At 46.8% G+C, this 24,664-nt stretch overlaps 1 protein-coding gene across 1 annotated transcript in view; it reads right to left on the bottom strand.

Annotated features, from left to right (window-relative positions):
- TACC3 (transforming acidic coiled-coil containing protein 3) overlaps window positions 1–24,664 on the bottom strand; it is a 237,909-nt gene that overhangs the window by 175,352 nt on the left and 37,893 nt on the right. Inside the window, exon 5 of the mRNA XM_030192179.1 lies at window positions 1,890–2,774. Coding sequence (XP_030048039.1) covers window positions 1,890–2,774 — 885 coding nt within the window. The remainder of the gene's footprint in view (window positions 1–1,889; window positions 2,775–24,664) is intronic.

Below are 24,664 nucleotides of genomic sequence, written 5' to 3'. Positions count from 1 at the left end.
CAAATGAAAGGAAGCTCGTTCAATGCCTATGGGCTTCCTCATTTGCTGCATGGGAATCACTAGTGCAGCTTTGTAAAAGCAGCCATATGGGACTTAGAAAGCTAACATTGAGCCCTGACTCAAGTTCCTCATCTTTTCAGCTGCAGGCCTCAAGTTCTCCTCACCATGGAGTGAATGACTTTGTGGTTATAAGCCCTTCAGAGGTTGGTCAATTTAGATGAACATAAGTCTTTATTTGAAATTTCGTAAAAATAAAATAATTTTAAAAAATTGTCAACAGGTGGCAGGCTAGGTGGGGTAGGGCTAGACAAGGGGCCAGGGGTGGCCCCACTAAACTGGTCTGCACAGGGTCCCGCAATTGCTAAGACCAGACCTGGCCCTAAATGACCACTGCAGAAATAAAGGAAATGATACCCCCTTACTCCTTCAGTGGTCACTGACCCTCTCCCACGCAAAGATATAAATGAAACAATATATATCAGCTTCTATGATAGCTTCAGATGTGATAGCCAGTCTTATTAGAGCAGCAAGCAAGTTCCTGGAACAGCTTAGTGGTCAGTGCAGTGCACCGTAGAGGTAGTGACCCAGACCCATAACCACCCCACCCTCCCAAAAAAAAAACCACCTGTACCCACATAAAGGTGACACCTGCATACATAAGGGCCAGTGAAGTGGTGTATACTTGGGTACAATAGGTTTTTCATGAGGTTTGAAGGGCTCACCATAGAATATAAGGGGTAATGGTGAGATGTGTACCTAGCACCTTTTATGTGAAGTACACTGCAATGCTCTGCTGGGATGCCTGTGTGGCCAGTCTACTAGGGAATCTGGCTCCTCCTAAGTCCCAATGGCTTGATTTTGTACATTTTTCACTTGGGCTTTTTTTTTTTTTTTTTTTTTTTAAATGGTCCAAAAAAAAGATGTACTAAGCACAACATGTAGGAAATGGTCATTTACGAAGAGAGAGAGAAAAAACGTTTTTTCTGTTTTGAAAATGATCATTTTCACTACTTGATTTTTGGATGTTTTCAGAAAACGTCCGAAGTCAGTTATATCAAAAACACACTTCTAAGTTTAGCATACTGTAACCACAGACCACTGATCTGACCCAAGTACAGCATCCAAATGTAAAAAGTCCATACTGTAAGTTTTCTGGTTCTTCAGATCAACTGCCTATGAAAACTCTGAATCCCTGCACAAAAATAAATACAATTGCAAAAATATGGAAGCCAACCGAAGGCTCTCCTCACCTTAGAGGCTAATTGAAACCTAGTGGTTTTGGTTTAGACTAAAACTGAATCTGCCGCAGAAAGTCACCACTTGGTTTCAGCAGGAACCAACGCCAAAACCATCATGCCCCACTCCTTTGCTCAAGAGACATGTGCCTTAGGGCCGTCACCCAAATTTCCCCAACCAGCAGAGACCTGGCCGCCTGACCCTATGTAAGCCCTCTTCAGCTAAGACTGCTGCGTGAGGTCCCCGCAGCCATTTTGAGACTGAAAAGGTCTTGAGGAGCAGTCTCAAAATGGCTGCTGCGACCTCTTGCGGCAGTTTTGCGAGACTGCCATGGGAAATCTCAGCAGCCATTTTGACTGAACAGCAACACCAGTTAGGAAAGAATGGAGCTTCAGTTGTGCCCTCAAACAGACCACTAGCTCACTACAGCATCCTAAGGTAGGGCAGGGGAATGCGGAAGCTTTGTTCCTGCTGAAAATGAGCTGGCATTTTCAGCTGAAAACTGAACCCAAAATTCGGTTGGCCTCTACTTCACCTACACCCAGATCATATAACCCTAATATTCACTTTTTCTCAAGTACTGCCTGACAACCTCTGATGGTTCATAAAATTATTCAATAGAAAGCCCCAATCTAAATGGCAAATAAACTTACTGATTCAGAGACTCCACACATTTAAGACTCCCAGATGTATCTGGTTGATCAAGTGTAGCCACAGTTTCTGGAACAAATACATTTTGCTTTAGCAAGGGGTTATCACTTTCTTTCCCAATGAGATCTCCAGTGCTAGATTTCTGAAGTTTAGGTGAACTTGAAGTTTTGGAACCTCCACCATTCTCTTGGATTACAGCTGGTTTCTTAGCACCATTTTTCATTACTGGTGGTCTCTTTCCTAGCCTTTTCAGAGGTGGCTTTCTGATAACAGTGTTACCATCAGTGAATTCAAATTCCAACTTGACAGATTCTGCCTTTGAGGCTTCAGGGCCAGTCTTAAAGCACTGTGAAACACCTACTGGAGAATTCTGCAGTTTTGACCCTCCTGTTTTGAAAGGATCGAACAAATCAATTTGATTGGGGCCAAAATTATAGGATGCTTTAGAAGCAAGTGGTGATTCAAGTATTTTTCTGGCAGCTGCAGAAGGATCCATACTAGTGATCTCATTACAACTGGATTTTGTAACCAAATCAGATAATTCATTTATAGCTGGCTTACTCAATCCCACTGCTCTTCCATGGGAACAATCATCCTCTGCCATGGAATTAGCACTATTAAAAGGGATGCGCTCTGCAGCAGCAACAGAACACACATCTAGTAAATTACTTTGACCTTCTTTTGTAGGGATATTCATAATAGGGCTGAAAAGCCCTGTAGAGGAACTGGTTTCTAATTTGGTATAGGCTTCTGATAGATTTAGATCCTCCAAACTGTTGAAGTCCATATTGTAAGTTCCCTGGCTCTTCACTGGAAGTTCATCATCTGGATAGGGAGCACAGCATCCGGCATCATGTCTTTGATCTTCCAGTTCTGAATTTGAGCACCTGTTGAAGATAACATTCAGTTTATAGTAACTATCATTTTTTTAAAAATCTCATTTTTAGAAAGAGAAAGCATACAGATTTAGAGTTCCTTAACAATGAAGTTTTACACAAAACACAGCAAAGCTAACGATGGTTGACAAGAGATCTTTATTCAATGAATATGACCCAACACAGACCATGTTTCGGCTCTAGGGCCTGCAATTTCAACACTAAAACATAACAGTCAATAAGTGGGAGCAGATGTTTGGTAATGTCTGATGTCAGAATCTCAAATTTTATGTCCTCAATCTTTTAAGATTGACAGATGTTCTATTTTAGTGTTGAAATTGTAGACCCCGACACAAGCCCTAGAGTCCTTGTCGGGTCATATTCATTGAATAAAGATCTTCTGCCAACCACTTTGCTGCGTTTTCTATATCCTTTGAGTCCTGTGGAGTGAGCTCTCCTTGGTTCTGTCCATTGTACAAAATTTTATAGCCAATGTTCAAGGCGAGTTAACAGGCTGGAAATGGCTGCAGACCAGTTAGCTCTCTTGGTCACAGGTTTATCTGGTCATTTTCAGCAGCACTTAACCAAGTCATCCCTGCTGAAATGACCAATTAGCGCTGAACTTAAAGCTGGCTATGTCAGGGGTATTCTCGGACCAGTCTGGTTAGTTCCCCAGGTTTAGCACATAAATAGATATATCATTACGTGTTAACCCATAGCTGGTTAAGTCTGAACATTAACTTAACTGGTCATGCACTAGCTGGCTTTTAAACAGGGAAATTCAATGCCAAAGCTCATGTAGGGCTCAGCACTGATTTTTTAGTTCTAGCAGCAGCGGCAGGCAAAAAAAAAAAAAAAAATTATCCGCAACTGGCTGAATATTAGCCAGAATGTTTAGATTTTTGTTCCGCTGTTGAAAACTGAAGAAACTGTGTTTTAAGCATGTAGAATGTATTGGATATTTTCCAGCATCATGTTCTGAAGTGCATTTCACCTGTTTGGCCAGCAAATAGTGCATGGCGCAGATAAAGAAGGCCAAGAAGGATTACGAAAAAAAATAGCATTAGAGGCAAAAAAACATAGCAAAAAATTTTTTCGGTATATTAAATGCAGGAAGCCGGCAAAAGAATCAGTTGGGCCGCTGGATGACAGAGGGGTAAAAGGGGCGATCAAGGAAGATAAAGACATAGTGGAGAGATTGAATGAATTCTTTGCTTCGGTCTTCACCGAGGAACATTTGGGTGGGATAGCGGTGTCGGAAATGGTATTTCAAGTGGACGAGTCGGAGAAACTTACTGACTTCATGGTAAACCTGGAGGACGTAATGGGGCAGTTCAGCAAATTGAAGAGTAGCAAATCTCCTGGACCGGATGGTATTCACCCTAGAGTACTGATAGAACTGAAAAATGAGCTTGCGAAGCTACTGTTAGTGATATGCAATTTATCCTTAAAATCGAGCGTGGTACCGGAAGATTGGAGGGTTGCCAATGTAACGCCGATTTTTAAAAAAGGTTCCAGGGGAGATCCGGGAAATTATAGACCGGTGAGTCTGACGTCGGTGCCGGGGAAAATGGTAGAGGCTATTATCAAAAACAAAATTACAGAGCACATCCAAGGACATGGATTACTGAGACCAAGTCAGCACGGCTTTTGTGTGGGGAAATCTTGCCTGACCAATTTTCTTCAATTCTTTGAAGGAGTAAACAAACATGTGGACAAAGGGGAGCCAGTTGATATCGTGTATCTGGATTTCAAAAGGCGTTTGACAAGGTACCTCATGAAAGGCTACAGAGGAAATTGGAGGGTCATGGGATAGGAGGAAAAGTCCTATTGTGGATTAAAAACGTTGAAGGATAGGAAACAGAGAGTGGGGTTAAATGGGCAGTATTCACAATGGAGAAGGGTAGTTAGTGGGGTTCCTCAGGGGTCTGTGCTAGGACCGCTGCTTTTTAATATATTTATAAATGATTTAGAGATGGGAGTAACTAGCGAGGTAATTAAATTTGCTGATGACACAAAGTTATTCAAAGTCGTTAATTCGCAAGAGGATTGTGAAAAATTACAGAAGCATCTTACGAAACTGGGAGACTGGGCGGCTAAATGGCAGATGACGTTTAATATGAGCAAGTGCAAGGTAATGCATGTGGGAAAAAAGAACCTGAATTATAGCTACGTCATGCAAGGTTCCACGTTAGGAGTTACGGACCAAGAAAGGGATCTGGGTGTCGTCGATAATACACCGAAACCTTCTGCTCAGTGTGCTGTTGCGGCTAAGAAAGCAAATAAAATGTTAAGTATTATTAGGAAAGGTATGGAAAACAGGTGTGAGGATGTTATAATGCCGTTGTATCGCTCCATGGTGTGACCGCACCTTGAGTATTGTGTTCAATTCTGGTCGCCGCATCTCAAGAACGATATAGTAGAATTGGAAAAGGTGCAGCGAAGGGTGACTAAAATGATAGCGGGGATGGGACAACTTCCCTATGAAGAAAGACTAAGGAGGCTAGGGCTTTTCAGCTTGGAGAAGAGACGGCTGAGGGGAGACATTATAGAGGTATATCAAGTAATGAGTGGAGTGGAACAAGTGGATGTGAAGCGTCTGTTCACGCTTTCCAAAAATACTAGGACTAGGGGGCATGCGATGAAACTACAGTGTAGTAAATTTAAAACAAATTGGAGAAAATTTTTCTTCACCCAACACATAATTAAACTCTGGAATTTGTTGCCGGAGAACGTGCGGTTAGCTTAGCAGAGTTTAAAAAGGGGTTAGACGGTTTCCTAAAGAACAAGTCCATAAACCACTGCTAAATGGACTTGGGAAAAATCCACAATTCCAGGAATAACATGTATAGAATGTTTGTACATTTGGGAAGCTCGCCAGGTGCCCTTGGCCTGGATTGGCCGCTGTCATGGACAGGATGCTAAGCTCGATGGACCCTTGGTCTTTTCCCAGAGTGGCATTACTTATGTACTTATGTTTATGCTTAAAGCTGTTACACAGGACCGACGTGTCTTTCTTTATTTGGCACACAGATAATAGGACATATCTATAGTGATGTAACCAGTTTTTATTTGAAACTTGATTGTTCTGGGCTCTGATGGCCTGAGTTTTGAAAATTATCCAGGAGATGCTGACTGTTGCTTCAGTCCTAGCCAGGAAGGAAACAGATTTCCTTGCTGAGGCTCTGTGAAGTTACATGTTCTGACCTTCCCAGGTACTGTTTTGACAGTATATAGATGTTTAGTTAGTGTTATAATTGATCCATATTTCAGTTACTCGTTATTGTTTGCTAAATTCCTCATTTTTTGTTCAGTGTTCAATTTTTATGAGAACAAAATTGTCTGCTCTGCTGGTCTGGACTAATAGAATCCTGGTGGTTTGTGTGTTGGGGTATATGAGTGGTTTCTGGGAGCTGTGGAACCACTGGCAGTACAGGCCCAGTAACCTACAAATCACTGGGATAATTTGCAAGGAGACTCACCCAGAGGCAGTTGTGACCCAGTTGATGGGAGGAGGGTGCTAGTGAAGAGCACAAGAAGTAGATGCAGGCTGTCCTGAGCTGTGTGGGATAGACCCTCTAAGTGGCCACAGGGTAACCCCAGGCGGATGGGCTAAGCATTTCAGGCCAAAACCTTTTCAAATATATCTGATGTTTAGATGCATGGCCCCCTGGTCTGAATAGAAAAAAAAGAAGAGGGGTCCACACCTTCCACAGAAACACAAGCAAAGCAGGCAAATGGTGGAAGGAACCAAATGACCAGCCCAAACAAGGGAGTAAGAGCTTCAGAATAAGTTTATTGGGGCCCCACACAGTCCGTGTTTTGGCAACAAGCCTTCTTCAGGGGTCGAGTAGCATGAGCCTTCTGCACAATGCCAGAGAGTGTAGAGGTGATGACAAAGCACAGAAGGGAAAGCCCCGAGTCCACAAAGTACACAGTATGGGCAAGTCTTGTGCAGCCACTGCATAAAGTCTCAGAAAATTTTAAACAAGCGGCTGCAGTGAGATGGATCAGCGGCAGCATGCAGGAAAGTGGGGAAATTTCCTGCTACGAAGCAAGCCACTAGACCACCGGGGTGACTTCAGATATATGCGGGGAGGGCACCCAGGGATGGAGGGGAAGTGATTAGATTGAGAACAGGAGACATACAAGGCTATCTAGCCCAATGGGTTGAAGCCAGTAGGTGGGGACTTCCGCCACACTGATTCACCCAAAACAATAGCAAATGCTAGTGAAAACAATAGCAAATGCTAGTGAAAACAAGGGAAAATTAGGTTCTTACCTTGGTAATCTTCTTTCCTTTAGTCACAGCAGATGAATCCATTAACTGATGGGTTGTATCCGCCTACCAGCAGGTGGAGATAGAGAACACTGAAGAACCACAGTGACCCTTGGACGGCTAGCCCCATCTGCCTTCAGTATTTGAAATTTCCAAAGCAGAGTGAAAAATAAAAGTAGAATAACAAACTTTCCTCACAACCGGAGCAATAACCACACAAAGGAGGGACAAACTCAACCTCCTGCAATAGAACAGCATGTAGAAACTCTGAGAGCTGGTCTTCAACTCCTCCTGACGAGATACAATATCTGTATGAAAGATCTGAACAAAAAACAAAGTCAGACAGGGAGGGATCATGGATTCATCTGCTGTGACTAAAGGAAAGAAAATTACCAAGAACCTAATTTTCCCTTCCTTGTCATCAGCAGCAGATGAATCCATTAACTGATGGGATGTACAAAAGCACTCCCTACTTAGGATGGAAACCAACCACTCCGCGAGCAAACACTTGCGCTCCAAAATGCGCGTCCTGCTTCGCTGCAACATCCAGCCTGTAATGCTGGACAAATGAGAGCTGAGAAGCCCAAGTAACCACACTACAGATCTCTTGAAAAGAGAGTGCACCCGTTTCAGCCCACGAGGAAGAAATCGCTCTCTTTGAATGCGCCCCAAACGCTTCAGGCGGAGACCATCCTGAAAGCAGATACGCAGAAAAAATGTCTTCCTTGAGCCAACAGGCTATAATGGCCTTAGACGCCGGACACCCACGTCGAGGACCTGACAACAATACAAAAAGGTGATCAGAAGTCCTGAAGTCATTTGACATCTGTAGATACTACAACAGAGTCCTGCGGACATCCAAAAGATGTAATTGTCCAAAGGAATCCAGAAAATCTTCCCTAGAAAAAGGAGGAAGAAAAATGGGCTAGTTCAGGTGAAACGCTGAAACCACTTTAGGCAGGAAGGAAGGCACTGTATGTACCGTTACTCCAGACTCCGAGAATTGTAGAAAAGGGTCCCGACAGGACAGCGCCTGAAGCTCAGACACGCATCTAGCCAATGTCATGGCCACCAAAAAGACTGTTGAGTCACATCCTTCTCTGAAGCTCGCTTAAGCGACTCGAAAGGCGAACGCTGGAGAGCCTTAAACCCCCACCCCAGGTTCCAGGCCGGACAAGGCGACCACACAGGACGACGGAGCCGAAGCGCCCCTATGAGAAATCGGGCAATGTCTGGATGAGCAGCAAGGGATAAGCCCGAGACTTTCCCTCGAAAACATGCCAATGCTGCCACTTGAACCTAAAGGGAATTATAAGCCAGACCTTTTTGTAAGCCATCCTGCAAAAAGTCCAGCACCGGCGAGATTGAAGCCCGGGTGGGTGTGATCGCCTTTGAAACACCACGCCTCAAACTTGCGCCAGATCAGAGCATAAGCTGCGGAGGTAGACCGCTTGCAGGCCTGCAAGAGAGTGGTGATGACCTTGTTAGAGTAGCCCTTATCTCTCAATTGCGCCCTCTCAAGAGCCAGGCCATAAGACCAAATCGGCAGGGATCTTCCATAGTCACCAGACCTTGAACCAACAGGTTCGGCACTAGAGGCAAAGGAAATTGAGCCTCCACTATCATCCGACGGAGATCCGCAAACCACGGACACCTTGGCCAGTCCAGAGCGATGAGAATCACCAATCCCCGGTGTACTCGAATCCGCAGGAGGACTCACCCAATCAAGGGCCAAGGAGGGAACACATACAGGAGCCTGTGGGCCAGGGTAGAGCCAATGCATCCAACCCCGCCGAGCGTGGATCTCTCCTTCTACTGAAAAAGCGAGGGACTTTGGCGTTTGCACTTGAAGCCATTAGATCCATTCCGGGAGTCCCCCATTTGGCACAAATCTGAAGAAAAACTTCTACCAGTTCCCATTCCACCGGGTCGATTTGATGCCTGCTGAGAAAATCGGCTTGCACGTTGCTCTGACCTGCTATGTGAGCTGCTGACAGAAGCTGCAGGTGGAGCTCGGCCCAGTGGCAAAATCTGAGCGGCCACCGCAGCCAGGGCCCTGCACTGAGTGCTGCCCTGACGATTTATGTAGGCCACTGCTGTCGTGTTCTCTAACAGAACCTGGACAGCAAGCCCCTTCAGAGTCTTGTGGAAGGCCATAAGAGCCTGGTATATCGCTCTCAGTTCCAAGCGAATGATGGACCACCCCGCTTCCATGGGTGTCCACTGACCCTGAGCACAGCTTCCCTGGCAATGCACTCCCCAGCCCAAAAGGCTGGCATCCATTATCACCAGGCACCAAGAAGGAAGCACGAGCGGCATTCCTTGTCGCAGCATCCTGTCGGAGAGCCACCAATCCATACTGTGCCAGGCCGCAGGGAGCCACTTTAGTCTCCGTTGATATTCCTAGGAAATCGGAGACCATTGATGGAGCAGGGCAATCTGTAGTGGCCTCATATGCCACTTCCAGACGGGGAATTTACCCATCTATGTTTGGCGTTTTTCCAACGCTCGGGGGAAGAAATAACATCTGTAGCTATCCCTGGGCCATCCACGCCCGGAGGGAATCCAGAATGTAATGCAGTGTCAGACACCTGCGGCAGAGCTCTTTTCAGCATGAAGGCCTTATGCATCAGTAGTACAAACTCAGGGGAGAAAAACTCACCCTGGCCCTCCGTCCCCGAATTAGGAGAAAGGAGAAATTAGATCTTACCTGCTAATTTGCTTTCCTTTAGTCCCTCCGGACCGGAATTTTAATTGTATCTCCGGTGGGTTGGCATCGATACCGGAGATACAATTAAAATTTGACAAGTGAAGTCTATGAAGCACGAGTGATACATTAACAGATGGATTTAAAGAACTATAAAGTGGCTCGTAGCTTCTAAGAAGATCAAGATAAGTTCTTTACATGCTTTTGCATTTTGATTAAGTTTACCACAACAGCGTTATAGTTCTTTGAAGATTTAGAATTTTACAGCAGTGCACGAAAAACCATTATAAAAAAAGTGATGTGAACACAATGTTGTATAAAGATATGTATATTTAAAATTTAGTATTAGTTATTCACGATAAGCAAATACTGTGCACTACTGGAGGTTGGGGGCAGTCAATGATTATATTGTGTCACAAGTGCAGAGGCTTAATATAAGCTAGACACACAGTGTGCCTGCGTGACTGTATGAGACATCCCCTTACTAACAACATATTGCTGTTGTGGTAATTTGCTCTTCCTAAATAGATTTGTGTATTCTACAATATTATCAAGGCAGAGCACAGCCAGTTTTTTCTTTTGAGTATACTAGAAATAAGCAGTGAATTTTCTCCAAGTCCATTTTAATAATGGCTTATGGATTTTTCTTTTAGGAAGCTATCCAACCCTTTTTTAAACTCCGCTAACTGCTTTTACTACATTCTCTGGTAACGAATTCCAGAGTTTAATTACACATTGAGCAAGTAATGGTGCACTGAAGAGGTCGCTCACGACACAGCTTCACTCAACCTCCGCACGTTCCGGAACATAGCAGGGCAGGGGTACGACAGAGGCCAGAAATTGAGGAGTCAGAACGTGGTGAGTGACCCCGCACCCACAACCTGTTACTTAACTGAACGAGGAGAGATGCCAGGACATCTGCTGGCTACGGACAATGTGGGCTGACCAGTCTGTGCAGACTGAGGTCTGAATGGGCAATTGGCTCCCCCACATTGAATTCTGTGCAGTAGCCAAGAGAATACGCCGGGGCATCCCCAGGCGGGAACAGAGGTTTGGCTTCTTCACCTTACATCCCGGAACTGAATGAGAAGAGAAGCTGCGGCAACTCCTGCTGGTGAAGAACAATGCGGGCAGACCCACCGGTGCAGACCGAGGCCTCGAATGGGCACTCAGCTCCCCAACATTGCATCCCGGACTGTTATACTGCAACCGCGCCAGACAAGCCTGATAATTCTGTGAATAATTGAGCTACAAATCACCGCCCTAGACAACTAGAACAACATCCAAATAATAATCCCAGCCAGAAGAGTGACTCACTAACCAGAAAAACTGAACCAGAGATCACAAAATGCCAACCTACTGCAGAACAACAACAACTAATCCACAACGCACAATCAACTGAGAGTCGTACAATGTACCAGAACGAGGGGAAGAAAAAAAAAACGGCATCTACGTTCCTATTTGAATAGGTTACACACATACCAGATCAGCAGTAAACAAGGCAACCAGAGACTAGATTGAAACCAAAACTAGGACTACTATTCATAACAGAAACATGGCTGTACCACAAAGATGACCCAGCAGAGACATATGCGCACAAGGATATAAAATCACACACATCACAGAAACCAAAAAGAAAAGTCAAACCAATAGCTGAACACAGATCCTCAACACTCGAAATCCTGGCATGCAAAAGTCACAGAAGAGATACTACTAGGGCCACTATGCTGCATACTAGTTTACCGTCCCCCGGAAGCTGGACAAATGCCCAAGATGACTTCATGGACTTCGTATCTAACAATTACACAAATTTCAATGACGTCCTCCTCCTAACTGACATCAAGCTACACCTAGAGCATCAACACAACCCCAATACCAGAAAGCTCAACACCTTCATCAACCAACGGGACTTCAAAACACCAAAAGCTACATCAACCCAAAGGATCACCAAATTGACATACTAGCATACAAATCCTCAACTACATCACAGAAAACGATAAATGGGAAGGAGTGCTTTGGTCAGACCATAGCAAACTCACACTCACCCTCCAATGGAAAGAAAACGGAACACAGACCACCACAATCCTTTATAACAAGAGGGAAGGTGAACAAGAGTGACTTTTGGTACACAGCACAAAATGAGACAACAGACCTGATACCTAGCAAATATTCACTTCATGAAGAACTGCACAAAACAAAATCATATCAAAAGTGGTAAAAATCAAATTAACCCATAGTTCAAGAATGAACAAATAGAGGAGAAAACCAGAAAGAAAAAAATAGTCCAAAAACAAAACATAGCTGAATAAAAACACTTGGAGAAAAAGGACATACAAACAGCATAAAAAAGCCAAAGCAGAATACTACAATACATACATGAACCCAGAACAACTAAGCACGAAAAAAAATGAACACCCAAAATCTACTAACAAATGAGATCCCACGGCCGGCAGATAAGCTTGCATGCCACTTTGAGCAAAAAAATAAAGAAAATAAGATCAACTCTTCCTGAACTACAAGCACCACTCACAGAATTTCTCCACGAATACGAAACAGGCCAGGAGAACATCACAAGTAGATAAAATATGATCTTCCTTCAAAATACCCACAACCAACCAAAACAGTCGAAGAAATGCTAACAAAGTACGCCCATGCTAAATGAATTCTAGACAGCTACCCAAGCTACATGAGATGAGGAACCCACCTGAGTGGTTCATCCAACTGTACACGGAAGATATAGGATACATGTTCTCAAATGGACACTTCCCCGAGAAGGGCAACATCATACTCACCCCAATCCCCCAAAATACCACAATCAAAATTAACAACATCACAAATAAGCCAGTGGTATCAATATCACTGTTAACCAAAACAATAGAGGGCCTAGTAGCACAGCAATTAATGGAATACTTGATGCAGTTCTCAATCCTCCACAACTCCCGATCAGGTTTCAGACCGCTGACCAGCACAGAAACAAACAGTCATAAGTTGCCAAAGACCATGCATGAAGCAGGGATTTCAGTGATTCCTAAACCAGGACGAGATCCAACAGTGTGCGGGTCCTATAGACCAATATCATTTATAAATATAGACATTAAGATCCTGGCTAAGGTAATGGCGGTAAGGGTTAATACGTTCCTGCCCCAGTCAATTCACAAGGACCAAGCAGGTTTTATACCTCAGCGGCAAGTGGCTGATAATATTAGGAGGACACTGAATATAATTTGGGAGGCCCAAAACAGGGAGGAGACCTTTGTACTGTTAACAAAAGATGCAGAAAAAGCATTTGATCGGGTGGAGTGGAATTACCTGTGGGAAGTCTTGGAGGCAACGTGGTTTGGGCCAAGGATCTTGATGTGGCTCAGGGGGTTATACGAGGCACCAGTGGCCAGGATAAAAGTAAATGGGGGGTACTCGGATCCAGTCAATATAGAGAGGCACCCGGCACGGCTGTCCACTCTCACCCCTTCTGTTTGCTATGGCGATTTAACCATTAGCACAAAAAATTAGAGCGTCTGCATACATAAAGGGGCTCCACATAGGAGAAAGAGAGCATAAAATAGCGCTGTTCGCGGATGACATACTCTTTTATGTGCAGCACCCGGAGGAGACATTAGCAGGGAGATTTAAATATTTGGAGGGGTGTCCGGCTTTAAAGTCAATTATGATAAATCAGAAGTTCTGGGAATAACGGCGCCCACATCACATTTTGAGGGAGTGCTGCAAAACTTCTCGTTTAAAAGAGCGAGGGTTAGTTTCAGGTATCTAGGCACATAGCTCCCGCGGGCCCTGGTACAGCTATAGGGGCTCAACTACGAACCACTGTTTAGAGAGCTTAGGAATGATAAGAGCTGATGGAAAAATGGATTGCTATCATGGTGGGGGAGAATTGCAGTGGTCTAAAATGAATTTAGTCCCTCGGCTATTGTTCCTTTTTCAAACACTGCCGCTGGGTGTCCCTAAGGTAAAATTATGTATCATACCTGATAATTTTCTTTCCATTAATCATAGCTGATCAATCCATAGACTGGTGGGTTGTGTCCATCTACCAGCAGGTGGAGATAGAGAGCAAACTTTTGCCTCCCTATATGTGGTCATGTGCTGCCGGAAACTCCTCAGTATGTCGATATCAAAGCTCCATCCGCAGGACTCAGCACTTAGAGAATTACACCCACGAAGGGACACTCTGCCCAGCTCACCACCGCCGAAACGGGGGAGGGGAATTAACCCAGCTCATCCCCACACAAGTGGGGGAGGGGAATCCGTCCAGCTCATCCCCGCAGAGCGGGGGAGGGACACCACACCCGCCGATACGGGGGGGATCTGGCTTATCCTGCAACCGCAACCGCGGGAGGAGCTGACTGACCCTAACACCGCCGAAGCGGGAGGGGTACAAAGCTGCCCTACAGCCGCACGAAGCGGGAGGGAGTGCCGGCAGAATTTAAATCTCAATCCAGCCCCGTAAAACGGAGGGGAGAGGAATGCAGCAGCTCACTGTAACACAAACTCGTCTCAACTCTTGAAGAATCCAAGTGAAAGAAGAACTTGAACACGAAGTCCTCCTGAAGTAACTGAAGGCTAAACTTGAACCTAAAATTCAACCAGAATATAAACAGTACAGATATCTGGGAGGGGCTATGGATTGATCAGCTATGATTAATGGAAAGAAAATTATCAGGTATGATACATAATTTTACCTTCCATATCATCAAGCTGATCAATCCATAGGCTGGTGGGATGTACCGAAGCAGTACTCACCCAGGGCGGGACATAGAAATCCCTGACCGCAACACTGAAGCTCCAAACCGGGCCTCCGCCCGAGCAGCCACAGTCAAGCGGTAATGCCTGGCAAAGGTATGGGCCTTCCCCGCGGCCACCTAAGCCGCTGCAATGGCTTCCTTGCCCATCTTGCCACTGTAGGCTTAGAAGCCTGCAGACCCTTACGAGGACCTGTAAACAGGACAAACAGATGATCCGATTTCCGGAAATCATTGGTCACTTCCAAGTATCTGATGATGACTCGTCTCACATCCAGAAAATTGAGAGCAGAGTATTCCTCTGGGTAGACCTCCCTACGAAAGGAAGGGAGACAGAGCTGCTGATTCACATGGAAGCGAAAAACAATCTTGGGCAGGAAGGAAGGCACTGTGCGAATAGTCACTCCTGCCTCAGTGAACTGCAGAAAAAACTCTCGACATGAGAGTGCCTGGAGCTCGGAAACTCTTCTGGCTGAAGTGATAGCCACCAAAAAGACTGCTTTCAACGTCAGGTCTTTCAGAGATGCCCTTGACAAGGGTTCAAAAGGCGGCTTCTGCAATGCTCTTAGCACCAGGTTGAGATTCCACGCAGGCACCACTGAGTGCAGAGGAGGGCGCAGGGGATTAACTCCCTTGAGAAAGCGCACCACATCTGGCTGCGAAGCCAGGGAAGCACCCTTCAGGCGGCCCCTGAAGCAAGCCAGAGCCGCTACCTGAACTTTCAGGGAACTGAGCGACAGGCCTTTGTCCAGACCTTCTTGCAGGAACGCCAACACTGAAGAAATTGGAGCAGTGAAGGGAGAAAGTGAGCCTGCTTCACACCACGCTGCAAAGATACGCCAAACCCTGGCGTAAGCAGTAGAAGTAGAGCGCTTCCTCACTCTCAGCATAGTGGCGATGACCTTGTCTGAGAAGCCCTTCTTTCTCAGACGCTGACGCTCAATAGCCAGGCCGTAAGACCAAAGGGGGAGGGATCCTCCATCACCACGGGACCCTGATGTAACAGACCCTGCTCCACTGGCAGCCGCAGAGGATCGCCGACTGAGAGCCTGATCAAGTCCGCATACCAGGGACGTCTGGGCCAATCCGGACCCACCAGGATTACCCTGCCGGGATGCTTTGCCACCCGGTCTAGCACCCTGCCCAACATGGGCCAGGGCGGGAACACATAGAGAAGCTCTTGTGTTGGCCACTGTTGGAGAAGAGCATCTACTCCCAGGGATCGAGGGTCCAGTCCTCTGCTGAAAAAGCGCGGCACTTGGCAATTGGCCGATGACGCCATCAGATCTAGGCTCGGCTGGCCCCAGCGCTTCGTGATGCCCAAGAACGCCTGAGCAGATAGCTGCCACTCTCCGGGCTCCAAGGTATGGCGACTGAGAAAGTCCGCCTTGACATTCATGACTCCGGCAATGTGGGCCGCTGCCAGCTGTTCCAGGTTCGCTTCCGCCCACTGGCATAGATTCATGGCCTCCTTGGCTAGAGGGGCGCTTTTGGTACCTCCCTGGCGGTTGACATAGGCCACAGCCGTGGCATTGTCCGACAGGATCCGTACAGGCTTCAACACCAGTACCGGGATGAACTCCAACAACACCAACCGAATGGCTCTGAGTTCCAGGAGGTTGATAGACCACTTGCCTCTGCAGGAGACCAGAGCCCCTGCGCTGTCCTTCCCAAGCAGTGGGCTCCCCAGCCCATCAAAGAGGCGTCTGTCGTGACGACAATCCACTCCGGGGTCACCAGAGGCATTCCTGCAGACAACTTGTCTGTCTGCGTCCACCAGCTCAGCGCCTTGCGCACTGCTGGGACCAAGGGAAGGCGAACAGCATAATCCTCCGACATCGGAGTCCAGCGCAGCAGCAGAGATTGTTGTAGTGGTCTCATATGAGCCCTGGCCCAGGGCACTACTTCCATCGTGGCCGTCATAGAGCCCAACAGCTGCACGTAGTCCCAAGCCCGAATAGGAGAGGCTACTAGGAACTAGTCCACCTGAGCCTGAAGCTTGACAATCCAATTGTCTGGCAGGAACACTCTGCCCACTTGGGTGTCGAATCGAACTCCCAGATACTCCAGGGACTGAGTCGGGCGCAGCTGGCTTTACTCCCAGTTGATGATCCACCCCAGGGAGCTCAAAAGAGCAACCACCCGGTTCATAGCTTTGCCGCACTCTGCATAAGAGGGGGCTTGGATCAACCAGTCGTCCAGATAAGGATGGACGAACTCCTTCCTTCCTCAGGAAGGCCGCGATGACCACCATTACTTTGGAGAAGGTCCGCGGAGCAGTAGCCAACCCGAACGGGAGGGCTCTGAACTGGAAGTGTCGGCCTAGTACTGCAAAACGCAGAAAGCGTTGATGAGGAGGCCAGATGGGAATATGCAAGTACGCTTCCTTGATGTCCAAGGATGCCAGGAACTCTCCTGCCTTCACTGCCGCTATAACAGAGCGGAGGGTCTCCATGCGAAAGTACCGAACTTTCAAGGCCCAATTGACCCCTTTGAGGTCGAGGATAGGCCGTACAGAACCTCCTTTCTTTGGTATCACAAAGAAAAAGGAGTAACATCCCTTGCCAAGCTGATTTTCTGGCACCGGAACGACCGCCCCCAGGCGGATCAGATTGTTCAAGGTCTGCTGCACTACCACAGCTTGACCGGAGACTTGCAGGGAGAGATTACAAACCCGTCTTTTAAGGGTCGGCAGAACTCTAGCTTGTAGCCGTCTCTGATGACTTCCAGCACCCAAGCGTCTGAAGTTATTGTGGTCCACTCGCCCATAAACGAGGACAGCCGTCCTCCAATCTGCACTGGGGCGTGGACCAAGGCCCCGTCATTGGGTACGAGACCCTGGGGGAGGACCGGAGGGGACACCCCGGGACGGCGGTCTCTGCGAAAGGAATGCTGCTTGGGGGAGAAGTTCCTCTTGAAGGAAGAGGGGGCAGAGGAGCCCGACCTGCCCGGACGGTACCGACGGGCTTCCTGAAACCGTCCTCTGCAGGTACCAGGGCGAGTACTAGCCCGAGCCCTGACCTCTGGTAACTTCTTGCCCTTAGACGTGCCGAGATCGGTCACGATTTTGTCCAGCTCGACCCCAAAGAGCAGCTTGCCTTTAAAAGGCAATCTAGCCAGGCGGGATTTAGAGGCGTGGTCAGCAGACCAATGTTTCAGCCAAAGCCACCGCCGCGCAGAGATTGTCTGAGCCATGCCTTTCGCTGAGGCCCTCAAGACATCATACAGCAAGTCTGCCAAATAGGCTAAGCCCAATTCCAGGGCCGGCCAATCAGCCCTCAAGGAAAGATCCGAGGGGAAAGCCCGCTGCACCATAGTCAGGCACGCCCTGGCCACATAGGAGCCGCAAATTGAGGCCTGCAAACTTAAAGCAGCTGCCTCAAAGGACGACCTTAAGGCCGCCTCCAATCTTCTGTCTTGGGCGTCCTTTAGGGCCGTGCCACCTTCCACCGGCAACGCCGTTTTCTTAGTCACCGCAGTGATTAAAGAATCCACGGTAGGCCACAGATAGGCCTCACGTTCACTTTCAGTCAAAGGATAGAGGCGGGACATAGCCCTAGCCGCTTTAAGGCTCGCTTCAGGGACATCCCATTGAGCCGAAATTAAGGTGTGCATGGCATCATGCACGTGGAAGGTTCTAGGCGGGCGCTTCGTCCCCAGCATAATGGCAGAGCCAACAGGGGCTGAGGGAGAGACGTCCTCCGGAGAGGAAATCTTCAAAGTGTCCATGGCCTGTACCAACAGGTTGGACAAATCCTCTGAGCTAAAAAGCCGCGCTGCAGAGGGGTCATCCGCTCCATCCGAGCGGGGATCCGTCTCCTCCAAGGAATCCGCAAAGGACCGTTGGGAGACCTCAGATACGCTGCCCTCATCTACATCGGAGGAGACAAAGTCCTCCAAGGCCTGGGAATCAACCTGAGGGCGTTTACCTCTGGGAACCTCAACCTCTTTACCAGACGAGGGAGCAGGGGCAGCGTTTTGCATAAGGAAGGCCTGATGCAGCAGCAAAACCAACTCGGGGGAGAAACCCCCCAGACTGTGTACTTCCGCAGCCTGGGCAACAGCCCTAGATGCACCCTCAACCGGCGCTCGCAAGAGCGGGGGAGAGACATGTTACGCATCCAAAATGGCATCCGGCGCGACACTCCGCGAAGGAGCCGCGCAGGAAGAACGGCGCTTAACTTTAGCCGCTTTTGTGCCGTCGCCCAAATTAAGGGCGTTCATGGCATTAATGTCTCCAACCTCAAGGGCGGCCCAAGAAGAAGCCGTCCGAGCCGCGTGGCCGGCCAAGATGGCGGAGGCGAGGAGCGGGGGATGGGCGTTTATGGCGGGAAAAATCGCCACGCCGGAGGAAGGACCGGGACATTCATCGGCCACGAAACTGTCACCCAACAAGGGCGAATCAGGCTTTAAGACCCCCGCATCCCCTCTAGAAGCGCCCAAGCGATCCGGGGAGCGACTCTTTACGCCCTCGCCCTCCGACGCCATATGCCACGTGGAGATAAATCGGGGAACCCCCTGCCCGCTATAAAAAGGTAAAAATTACCTGCTGTCCGCTCCGAGCTGTAACGACCTGGTGTCCCAGTGAGTAGCTGCAATAAACGTTTAAATAAACGTCGAAATAAACGCCTTTAAGGACGTTCAAAATTTTTTTTTTTTTTTTTTTAACGGAGCCAGCGGGAGGGGGGAGAAAAGGAGGGACCTGGCACCACCAGGTTTGCACTTGCTCAAAAGAGCCCTCAACCCCAGGCACTCAACAAAACCTAAAAATTAGGCTTGGAGGCCTAGCCAGAGCTGCTGCTGTGTGTGACCACCACCTGCTGAGATAGAGAACATACTGGGGAGTTTCCGGCAGCACATGACCACATATAGGGAGGCAAAAGTTTGCTCTCTATCTCCACCTGCTGGTAGATGGACACAACCCACCAGTCTATGGATTGATCAGCTTGATGATATGGAATGTGGCATTGAAGAAATTACAGACATATCACAATTTGCATGGGAAGGAAAAAGAGCTAGATTGTCGAAATGAATTATGTGGGGCGGAGTGGAAGAAGGGGGGAGGGGGCTGCCGAATATAATCTGGTACTACCAAGCAGCACAATTAAAGCAGGTGGCAGAATGGCGCAGAGGACAGCGGTCACAGGTGGCAATCTTAGAACAACATCTTGAACCACGGTGCAATCTAGAGAGAGGCCTGTGGGGATCTAGCTTAATGTCTGCCCCTAAAAGAGGGAATGATAACCACTTTATAGTTCACTTAGAGAGTGTATGGGATACATTGAAATATAAATTTAGGAGGGGGGCGAAAACGTCAACCCTAGCACACATTATACAAGAAGCTGAGTTCCCAGCGGGTCAAGAGGGAGGAATTTTTCTGGAATGGTATAAAAAGGGCCTGCGGAAATTCAGGGATCTTTCCTCTGAGGGGAAATTGAGAGACTTTGGGAAGTTGCAGAGGAAGTTTGAATTGCCGGAGACGGATTACTATGCATATGTGCAAATTAGGCACCACATGGGAAGGCAGGGATGGTTACAGACAGACCCGAGAGAATGTGAAAAACTGGAAAATATCTGGGGCACTTTGGAGGGTGGGAGAAGGGGCATCTCCAGACTCTACCGGTATATTAGAGGAGATACATTCATGTTACCATACATGAAGGCCTGGGAACGGGATTTCAAGATTGAAATGAGTGTGGGAGAATAGGAACGGATGTGTCATGAAGTGAAAAAAAGGCATCTGTGTGTGTATTAATAAAAGAGAATGCCTATAAAGTTTTTAGTAGGTGGTATTATACGCCGGACAGAGTGAAGCGTATGTACCCAACAGCATCTGACCGGTGATGGAGATGCGAAGAAGAGACCGGCACTTTTCTGCACGTGTGGTGGACCTGTTCTCTCATCCAGACTTTCTGGGCAGGGGTTGTTACACAACTGACACGGACTTTGGACACACAGTTTCCGACAGAACCGAAGTGGTGCCTGCTGGGATGGGGAAATAAAAGAGGCCAGAAATGGCAGAGGTGGATTAAGAGATTATGTCTGGCAGCAGCTAAGTTGGAAATTGAGGCCCATTGGAAGCAACGAGTAGGGCCCACTATCTTAGACTGGAAATTAAGACTCCAGGTCATAACAGATCTTGAGAAATTGACAGATCGAAGAGCTGGCAGATACAGACATGATGCACAAGAATGGACAAACTTAGAAAGAATATGGAACACTGCTAGTGGTATACCAGGGGGGGGGGGGGGGGGGCAGCCATGAACAGGAGGATAGTGGGAGGAGGGGGATGGAAGGGTTGGGTAGGGGGAAAAATACTATGATTATGTATTACAGATGAGTTTGAGGAATTTTGGAGAGTTGGTAGCCTTGTGGCTGCAGTTAAGTGTATTGTATGATTTTCTTTATTGAAATGTTGAATAAAAACAATCAAATAAAAAAAAAAAAAAGAAAACGAAAAGTCATAACCATGCTTTTAACAAAATTCAGAAGTCTGATGAGCTCAGGTCAAAAAATACTATTATTACAATTCGATATGTCGAGCACTTTTGACGTAAACGACCATATAGGATTAATGACTCTACTAGACAAAATTGGAATCAGTGGCACAGTAGCAACATGGATAAATGGCTTCCTAAGAATAAGATCATACTCAATAAAAATGTCCAACCAGCTATCAACCTCATGGACACCAGAATGCAGAGTACCACCAGAATCCCTCATTATCACCAATACTATTTAATATCATGATGGCACCACTCAAAGAAAGTGGAGAATCTGGGCCTTAACCCATACATATATGCGGATGATGTTGCAGTCTACATATAGATCAGCAAAATCACAGACATACTAGACACGGCAAAAAAAGGAATAGACCTGATGGAAGATTGAGTTGGAAACTAAACAGTGATTTAAAAATAAAACCCGCAAAACCCCACTTCCAAACAACAACAATAAACCAAACGAATCCTATTGCATCTCAGCTAAAAATATTAGGAACCATTATAGACAAACATCTCTGGAAAAATAGGTACCAGCAGTGACAGCAAAGTGCTTTAAAATGCTATAGAACGCTGATGACGTTACATTATACATCCCCTACAAACATTATCTGGTGGAAATCACCAACGAAATCAAGCTAAGCTTAAACATCGTGAACTCATGGGCATAATGCATTCCAACTAAAACAATACAGAAAAAAAAAAAACACACTGTCTCATCATCTAATCCCAAAAAAACACATTGTCTCATCATCTAATCCCAATACAATACATACAAACCCACAAACATTAACAGCCCAGGATACACCCTCCCTATCTCAGATAGCCTGAAAATTCTCGGAGTAACAATTGACCGTAACCTATCACTAAAGACCCAAGCGAAATCCACCATAAAGAAAATGTTTTTCTCAATGTAGAAACTCAAACACGTGAAACCATTCTTCCCAAGGGAAATATTTCGTAACATGGTACAGTCAATGGTACTAAGCCACGGATATTACTGTAATGGAATCTATGCGGAATGCAAGGATCAAATCATAAAGGAACTTCAGACCGCCCAAAACACAGCAGCCAGGCTTGTATTTGGAAAAACACGTTTTGACAGCGCCAAACCACTCCGAGAAAAATTGCAATGGCTACCAATCAAAGAGCATATCACTTTCAAAATCTCCACGACTGTTCATAAAATTATTTACAGCGAGGCACCAGTACACATGACAGACCTTATTAACCTGCCAACCAGAAACACCACAAAATCTGCACAATCATACCTAAACCTCCACTACCCAAGCAGCAAAGGACTCAAATACAAATCCACCTATGCATCCAGCTTTTCCTACCTAGGCGCACAACTAAGGAACGCATTGCCAAAAGCAGTAAAAACTACGCTCGACCACCTAAATTTTCAGAAAGCACTAAAGACAGACCTGTTCAGAAGAGCATACCCCACCGACCCAACATAAAAATACCTGGACACTTGCGACACAATGTAACCAAAGACCGTAACGGACATTACCTGATTCTTCTTCCCCCTTTCCCTCCCTAAGTTCCCCCAATTGTACCTACCATACATGTACCTCATTCTACCACAATATCACTTTGTATTCATTCAAACCATGTATTTGTTCAGACCGGAATCGGCTAACGCCATTAACGGTTATATATAAGCCACATTGAAACTGCAAAAAGGTGGGAAAATGTGGGATACAAATGTAACTAAAAAATAATAATACACCTCCTTGCTTGGCTCAACTGCAGGTCCTGCTCCCTCATGTCAGTTCTTGTACCGGCTACAAGCCAATACAGAGAGGCCTTCTGCAACAGCGGCTTGGGAGACAGCGGGTGAAAGAGAGGGAGGTGAGGAAATCTCGAATTGGGACTCCCGATTTTTTTGCAAAACGAATTGATTCAAATCAATTTTTGGACAGCTTTACTGTAGATCTATTATACTATTGCTATTACAAGTTGCTTGCCTTCCTATAAGGTTTTTGGGTTGTTGTTTTTTTTTTTTTTTAAATCGATGCTTAGTGGACTTGCGCTGGGTGAGGAGACTGAAAAGGGAGTTCATTTGGCAACATGTTATTTGACACTGTTAAGACTTATTGGGGGTCACGTGATGCCAGCAGGCTGAGAAGATGCTCGTAAGCCCTGCTCCGTCCCTGAGCAATAACTGCAAATTTACTTGGTTGTTCCTACCCTCATCGGAGCGAGAGCTGCCCGAGTGCAGTGAGCATTGGAGCATCAGAGGACGGAATATGGTGTTTGCCGGCGAAAACGCAGCAGCCTTCCAGAGAACGTGTGCTGGTCGCGAGCCCCAAGATGGTGGCGCCATCCGCTAACAGCGCAGTGGTTACTCTGCAGGAGGAAGCGGTCTGGGCGCTGACCAAGCAACTCACAGCGGTTCTTGACGACTGTCTCTCGAAGCTGCAAGCGTTTGTGGATTCCATAAATGAAAACTTGGAGAGAAAAGCAGCACGTATTCAGAGTGCAGAGGAGCTTATTAGCAGGCAAGAGGACAGGTCGGAGACCCTGGAGGGGAGAGTGGCGATGGTGGAAACTCTGGCAAAACAACTTACCCAGCTCACTGACGATCTAGAGAACAGGAGCCAGTGTAATAATAATATCAGGATAATCGGTGTGCCAGAGTCAGTAAAGGATGGAGAGATGCGGGATTTTGTTGTCCGATGGCTCTGGAAGCTGAAGGTAGACCAGTCTAAGGGCCAGATGTGGGTGGAAAGGATGCACCGAGTTGGAGCTGTGAAGGACACGGAACAACGCCCGAGGCCGGTTTTGGCTAAAGTCTTGGACTATGTGGATAAAGAACAGCTAATGCAAGCATTCCGGATGAGCAGGTCCCTGGACTATAATGGATCCCGTATTTTGTTTTAAGATTACTCTGCCCGAGTGTCAGAGCAGAGACGGCGAATGGGGCAACAATGAAAGATGTTACATGACAAGGGAGTACGCTTTGCAATGCTTTATCCAGCAGTGTGGGTACACCACCACCACAAGACTATTTTTCACTGATCAGACGGCCCAACATTTGGTCAATGATGCTCTTATGCCTAGTATATCCTTGGGGCGGGGTACTAGACAGGGATGCCCTCTTTCCCGACTGTTTGTGTTATCCTTGGAGCCATTGGCTGCGTGGATAAGACAGGAGGAGGGGGTGAAGGGAATTAGAATGGGTAATAGTATCGTGTCAATATGTTTGCTGATGACATGGTGTTACTGGATAATGCAGTGGCGTCGCTGCCTGTAGTGATGGAGATAATATGAGCGTTTGGAGACTTCGCGGGGTTGCGTATTAATTTCGGGAAATCCGAAGCCTTACCTGTTGCTTCTCCGTGCCTTAGTACTACTTTAGAGGACTTTCCATTGCTCTGGGCGAGTACAGGGATTAAATATTTAGGTGTATCCTTGAGCTCTGATCATGAGTGGATATATAGAAAAAATGTCATAGAAAGGTGGAAGTGATACGGCGAATGTGTACACAGTGGAAGGATCTTCCGGTGAGTTTTAGGGGCCGTATAGCTTTGGTTAAAATATGGTGCTCCTTCCTAAGCTATTATAGCCGCTTCAGATGCTCCCATTGTGGATGGCACAGCGAGAGGAAGGGTTGTACCGCAGTATAGTTGGTTCATTTATATGGCATAAGC

Source organism: Microcaecilia unicolor, chromosome 2 (assembly GCF_901765095.1).
Source record: "Microcaecilia unicolor chromosome 2, aMicUni1.1, whole genome shotgun sequence".
NCBI lineage: Eukaryota > Metazoa > Chordata > Amphibia > Gymnophiona > Siphonopidae > Microcaecilia > Microcaecilia unicolor.
The sequence above is the reverse complement of the archived record's forward strand: the minus strand, read 5'-3'. Positions and strand labels throughout refer to the sequence as shown.